Source organism: Pezoporus wallicus, unplaced genomic scaffold, assembly GCF_028554395.1.
Source record: "Pezoporus wallicus isolate ANWC-B61680 ecotype Strahan unplaced genomic scaffold, APGP_CSIRO_Pwel_v1 contig_360, whole genome shotgun sequence".
Classification (NCBI taxonomy): domain Eukaryota; kingdom Metazoa; phylum Chordata; class Aves; order Psittaciformes; family Psittacidae; genus Pezoporus; species Pezoporus wallicus.
In genome coordinates this window covers 3,478,894-3,484,893 of record NW_026640059.1, presented here as the reverse complement: position 1 = coordinate 3,484,893, position 6,000 = coordinate 3,478,894, and the positions used below count along the sequence as shown (strand labels likewise).

At 41.9% G+C, this 6,000-nt stretch overlaps 1 protein-coding gene across 3 annotated transcripts in view; it reads right to left on the bottom strand.

Moving 5' to 3' along the window:
* Positions 1-300: 300 nt before the first annotated feature.
* NYAP2 (neuronal tyrosine-phosphorylated phosphoinositide-3-kinase adaptor 2) overlaps positions 301-6,000 on the bottom strand; it is a 140,615-nt gene continuing 134,915 nt past the window's right edge. For all 3 annotated transcript variants that reach the window (XM_057417145.1, XM_057417146.1, XM_057417147.1), the window contains one exon: positions 301-574. In XM_057417145.1, the coding sequence (XP_057273128.1) occupies positions 347-574 (228 nt within the window). In that variant the 3' untranslated portion in view covers positions 301-346. The remainder of the gene's footprint in view (positions 575-6,000) is intronic.

The window sequence follows — 6,000 nt, the reverse complement described above, 5'->3', positions numbered from 1 at the left end:
TAAAACAGTATAACAGTAACATTATATAGTAAAATTCTTCATAAATTTTTGAATTTATATATATATATTTAAACAGTGTATCAGTTTGTGTTGTTCAATATATTGGTGAATTATTTACATTTTGATATCATCTGGATCCAAAAAAATCCCAGATAAATATGTATGCCTTAATCCAGTTGGAAACTTAATTCTCTCTCTTGATTGACAGGTGAGCACTGTATGGGTGCTTTTCCTAGGAAGTTCACCACCTGCAGGTAAGTCTTAGGTTAGAGCCTTTGCCTTATTAAGAAAGCAGGCTACCTGTGCATGGTGCAACACAGTGGAGCGCACATCCTCCACACGCCTGTCAAATTGCAGTGTCCCAGAAAACAGTTTGTTGTTTGGAATAAGGAGGTGGGCTGTATTTCTTGGTCCCAGTATTCTTTTTCCAACTCGGCAAAATAGGCATGCTGTCCTGTTTGCAGAGTCCTTTTTCTGATTTCTGCCGAGCTTTAATTTCTTTGCAGAGGCAACGTTTTTTCTCAATCATATCCAGCATTGTATGGTCCCCTTGTAACCACTGCATACATGTCACCTACAGGGTGGGAGGGAAGGTGTGAGAAAGAAAGAAAATAAGGGGGAATAAGAGAAGAAAGAAAGCATACAAATAACTATTTGGTCATAAACTGAATATGTTGCTTTTTTGCAAAGTTAACATTACTCTTATTTAAAACACTAATTTGTTTGATGAACAAAAAAATCTTTATGCCAACAACAGAAACAAAGTCAGTCTTCTTTCTAACTTCTACTTTATGAAAAAGATGGGCAATAAAAGGTCCCTTTTTTAACTTCTCCAGGGCACTGAAAGCTAACTAGCACTGGTCGGTGTTAAATGATGGAATAGATCTTAAAAAGGCACATAGATCTTAACAACATCCTTAAGTTGTGGAAATAAAAAATTCTATATGCTGAGACCCACGTTTTATATTGCTTTCTAAATCCAATCTGTTACATTAAAAGTATGGTGTTAACACTTCTGAGTATCAAGCTAAATATAACTCTGTGTTTAATTTTTTTAAAATGATTTAATGGATTAGCCTATCTGATCCTGTGGTGATATTTCATTAACTAGAAGTCACCAAGAGTTTAGAAACACCCTCTTTTCTTGCATCTAGAATACTTGAAAACATGATCCTGATCCAAAAAAGGAGGTTAGAATACGTTTAGTTGTAAGTACACGTGAGTATTTACATGTAAGTACATGTCACAGCCCTGCTGAAGCCTAAGAATGTGGCTTTATTTGAGTTCATTGGGGAGCTCACATGACAGAAAATGTGTGTGCCTTCAAAGGCTTTTAATTGGAACCAAAATTGCTAATACTAAACTGTCCTGAAAGGGCTCTTTGTGTTTGGACGCCACACTGTGTACCTGCAAATCAGAAAACTTCCTTTCAACACTTACTTTGCAAATTTGAAGTGATGTCTTGAGTCTCCCAACATTTATTTTCCACATTAGTCATAAATTAAGGATTTATGTGTAAGTAAACGCACGCCATACATTCGCAGGGGCTGTCCAAGTACATCACTGATCTTGTCACGAAAATGCACATGTAATGCTTTGGCAGCATTTTGCAATTCAGGAAGGAAATGTAGGTTTATTAAGAGTGTTTGAGTACATTTAATAATGCATATGCCTTTCGTTCACAAATCTTAGAATGCCAAGCATGGACACACACCAGGTTCCTAGAACTGGGGACTGGTTTTCTTAGAAGCCAGTATAGAATCCTTCATTGATTTTAGTAGTTTTTGTGGTCAGGTTGAAGCTTATTTAGAATTTATTGATAAATAGAGGACATGTTCAGATTCATAGCAGGATGCAAAGCAAAAGGAATAAACGTGAGCAAGAAAAAGTGACAATAAATCAGGTACTCAAACAGAAAAATAAACAGAATACAGACATATGCATATTTTTTCAAGTATCTCTGTAAAAAACATTTTAAGGGGTGACACAAGATAAATGAATTTTAGATAGAATTACTTTCTTTATACTGAAGCAAAACCATCTTACCTTATATGTTAGTACTTAGAGTAAAACAAGTTTAAACCACAATATCAACCTCGGTTGATACCCTGGAGGGAAGGAATGCCATCCAGAGGGACCTCGACACGCTTGTGAGGTGAGCTGATGCCAACCTCATGAAGTTTAACCATGCCAAGTGCAAGGTCCTACGCCTGGGTCAGAGCAAGCCCAGGCACAGCTACAGGTTGGGCAGAGAAGAGATTCAGAGCAGCCCTGTGGAGAAGGACTTGGGGGTGTTGGTTGATGAGAAAATGAACATGAGCCAGCAGTGTGCACTCACAGCCCAGAAAGCCAACCGTATCCTGGGCTGCATCAAAAGGAGCGTGACCAGCAGGTCGAAGGAGGTGATCCTGCCCCTCTACTCTGCTCTTGTGAGACCTCATCTGGAGTATTGTGTGCAGTTCTGGTGTCTTCAACATAAAAAGGACATGGAACTGTTGGAACAAGTGCAGAGGAGGGCCACGAGGATGATCAGGGGACTGGAGCACCTCCCGTATGAAGACAGGCTGAGGAAGTTGGGGCTGTTCAGCCTGGAGAAGAGAAGGCTGCATGGAGACCTCATAGCAGCCTTCCAGTATCTGAAGGGGGCCTATAGGGATGCTGGGGAGGGACTCTTCATTAGGGACTGTAGTGGCAGGACAAGGGGTAACGGGTTAAAACTTAAACAGGGGAAGTTTAGATTGGATATAAGGAGGAAATTCTTTCCTGTTAGGGTGGTGAGGCACTGGAATAGGTTGCCCAGGGAGGTTGTGAATGCTCCATCCCTGGCAGTGTTCAAGACCAGGTTGGACGAGGCCTTGGGTGATGTGGTTTAGTGTGAGGTGTCCCTGCCTGTTGCAGAATGACTCTAAGAGCAGGACCATAGAGCCCTGGAGGACTGTGCGAGCAAGGCAGGGGGTGGCCCCCACAGGTAACCGGAGACCGGACATGAGAGGAGAATGTGGAGGAAGCTGTGTGGGGCTAACCAATACTGTTGTGCCAAGGAGGAGTGGCTGAATACCACTCCTATATATATGTGAACTCCGTCACAAATAAAGTAGAAGTTTGCTTATCACCCATATTGGGTTGGCCTGTCTGCTTCTCCTCGCCGCTTACACCTGCCCATGGCAGGAGGGTTGGAACCTGATCATCTTAAGGTCCTTTCCAACCCTCACTATTCTATGATTCTATAATATGAATTTTGTTCTTGAATACTCTTAGGAATTGAATGGGCTTTAAGCAACCTGCTCTAGTGGAAGGTGTCCCTGCCTATGGCAGTTGGGTTGGAACTAGATGACCTTTAAGGTCCCTTCCAACCCCAACCGTTCTGTGATTCTATGATTCTGTGATTCTGTAATTCTATGATTTAGAAATACACAGGTAATGCATTGGTAACATGTCCTTGTGAAGTCCTGAGCTAAAAGTCTTCTGGAAGCCTGTTGTGCCTGCTCTTCCTAATCACACTCTTATTTTTCATTTCAGGAGCTATCTAACTTTTACTGTGGTGCAGGCAGGTAACGAGGCATGTCAGCTGCCATGGCTGCAAGACTTTCTCTCCTTGGGTGTCCAGGCCTGGTCCAAAACTCACCGACTGAGCCAGAGATACTCCTCCCCACCCCTGGCTTGACTTCACAGGTCTTAGGATGAGGCTCTGCCTGAAGCAGATTCCCTTCCACTCTACTCATCAGTGACAGGTTAGTACTTACGCAGCAGTGTCTTCATTTTGGCTGGGTCCTCCTATGTGAGGCAGGACAGGGACACAGTCCGCACATGATTCACTAACAAAATATTCACAACACACAGCTGCACACCAGCTTCTGGGCTGGAATTGATGACAACGGTGCTTGAGTAAGGGTTTCTCTTCTAGGCATTGGGAAATACCTTCTCTTTCATAACTAATCATGTAAGTAAACAGAGTATGTGCCAATAGCAAATCCTTACAGTACACTTTGTGCTAGTCACCATGCATCACAAGCACCACGCAGCACGTACGACAGTTACCCTGAGGGTGTTACGTCCACATCACCCCACTCTTGCCGCTGTACTACGCTCGGTGCCATTGCCAACACAGTGTCTTCTGGTAGCTAATCTCCTCATGGTTTTTTGACATGCTAAACTCCAAAATACCAGTTGCAACGTCCCAAAGATAGAAATAGTGTTGCAGAATGTATCAGTTACACAGACACTCCACCATCCCTTGTAAAACAGCCCCTAAAATAAATCCAAGTGTAGGCAGCTCCAGAAGCCTTTTCTTATACTGGCCACCACATTGTGTTGCAGCTAGTGATTCAAGTATTATGGAAAGTTTGAGGGTTTCCACTTTCCCAGACAATGATTTTCAAGACCACTTGTTATTTTTGGTTTTGGTTAAGTCTTTCACATCAGCATCTTCTTAGGTGTACTGTCCACATGGTACACTACTCTGCTGTAACTGCATTCAGGTAATGGTAGGTGCAGCATGAGCGTGCAGAACTGGTATGTGCGAAGTAATTTGCTAAAATAGACTAACTGAACACACATGATTGTGGGGAAAATTTGCTGAAAAGTGAGAACAAATGTTGAAGGATTTTAATGGATGGTTTTGCCCAGTTCCAGTGTTAATGTGCAACAACATAAAAATACACTGAAAGAGGGTGAGCGCCTCTTGAGGGTGCAAGACATAAGTAAGAGGAAATCACCAGCTTGTAGATGAATGAACTACAGAGATGACAATAACCATGTTGCTAACACAAAATCCCAAAAAAGTGTTAACTAAATTGTCGGTGTGTCCTAGAGAAATTACAGGTGCTAAGGCTCATGAGGCAGCAGTCAACCAGCTGTTTAATCACATCAGTAACCCTCAATGACTTCATTAGTAGAGCTACCGAGGTGTTTAAAGCTAATGTGTTTAACACTGTGGATTTAGGCCTAATCCTTCTTGTGACTAAACTGATGGTGTTCACACTTGGTTTCATTGCTTTTTTTCATATTCTCTCTCCTTTCTGGCTTCAGCCTGTTCCTCTGGTCATGCACAAGGTTGTTAATATCCCTGCTATATCATAACAAGGGATTTGTTCAGTGTGAGAGGCACAAAAAATGATGACTTAATTTACGGAAACAAAGTAGAGCATTCATAACATTATACAGCTATATAGCTCTTCTGTTCCTGAAAGAAATTCCCACAGAACATGTGGAACAGTACTGCAGCATTTTAGAGCTTGGCTGCAGATGTGGATGGTAGGCAGACAGGCACAAAATGCACCAGCACTGGAGGCAATAGCTGAGGAGACACAGGGCAGGAGAAGCAAAGCTGGTTTTCACCAAAGAGCCTTGGCTCAAAGCCTGTTCTTTCTGGAAAGGGAAGAAAGAGCCAGCAGCTAACATTAGGATGGTATGGAGGGATCGCCTGGAGATTCCAGGATGTGTATCAGGTACTGTGTCACATAATCTCCTCTGAATTATAAAATTTGCTGATTGTACATCAATTTTTGTTTTGATGGAATTTTTACTCATTAAATTATATGGGGCATGAGGAAAATTTTGTTTTTTCTTCAAAATCAGGCAGAGCAAGAAAGTGAAGGAAAACACCAGACAAAGGCCCAGAAGTTTGGACATTCACTAGGAGGTGCTGGAGGTAAACTCAAACCCTTGCTCCTAAGCAGGCAGCAAAAGCTCTGTGATAACTTGGTGCGTAGAAACAGTACAGGAACGTAAAGTGGTTGGAAGTTCTCTCACCTGAACGATACTCAGCACAAATGTAAATGAGGATGTCTCACAAGGTCCTGGTAAACACATAAACCCTTTGATTACTCATTACGCTGTAGGACTTCTTGTTTGGTTTTTTTTTTAATCTTTAAAGCAAATGCTTGACCCAAACTTAGGAGGTAAGAAACTTCTTCTACTATGCTAAACTGAATTCCCCTATACAGTTTTAATCACCAGCTTTCTTGAAGGCCTTAGAAGAAACCAAAAATGCTACCTTAT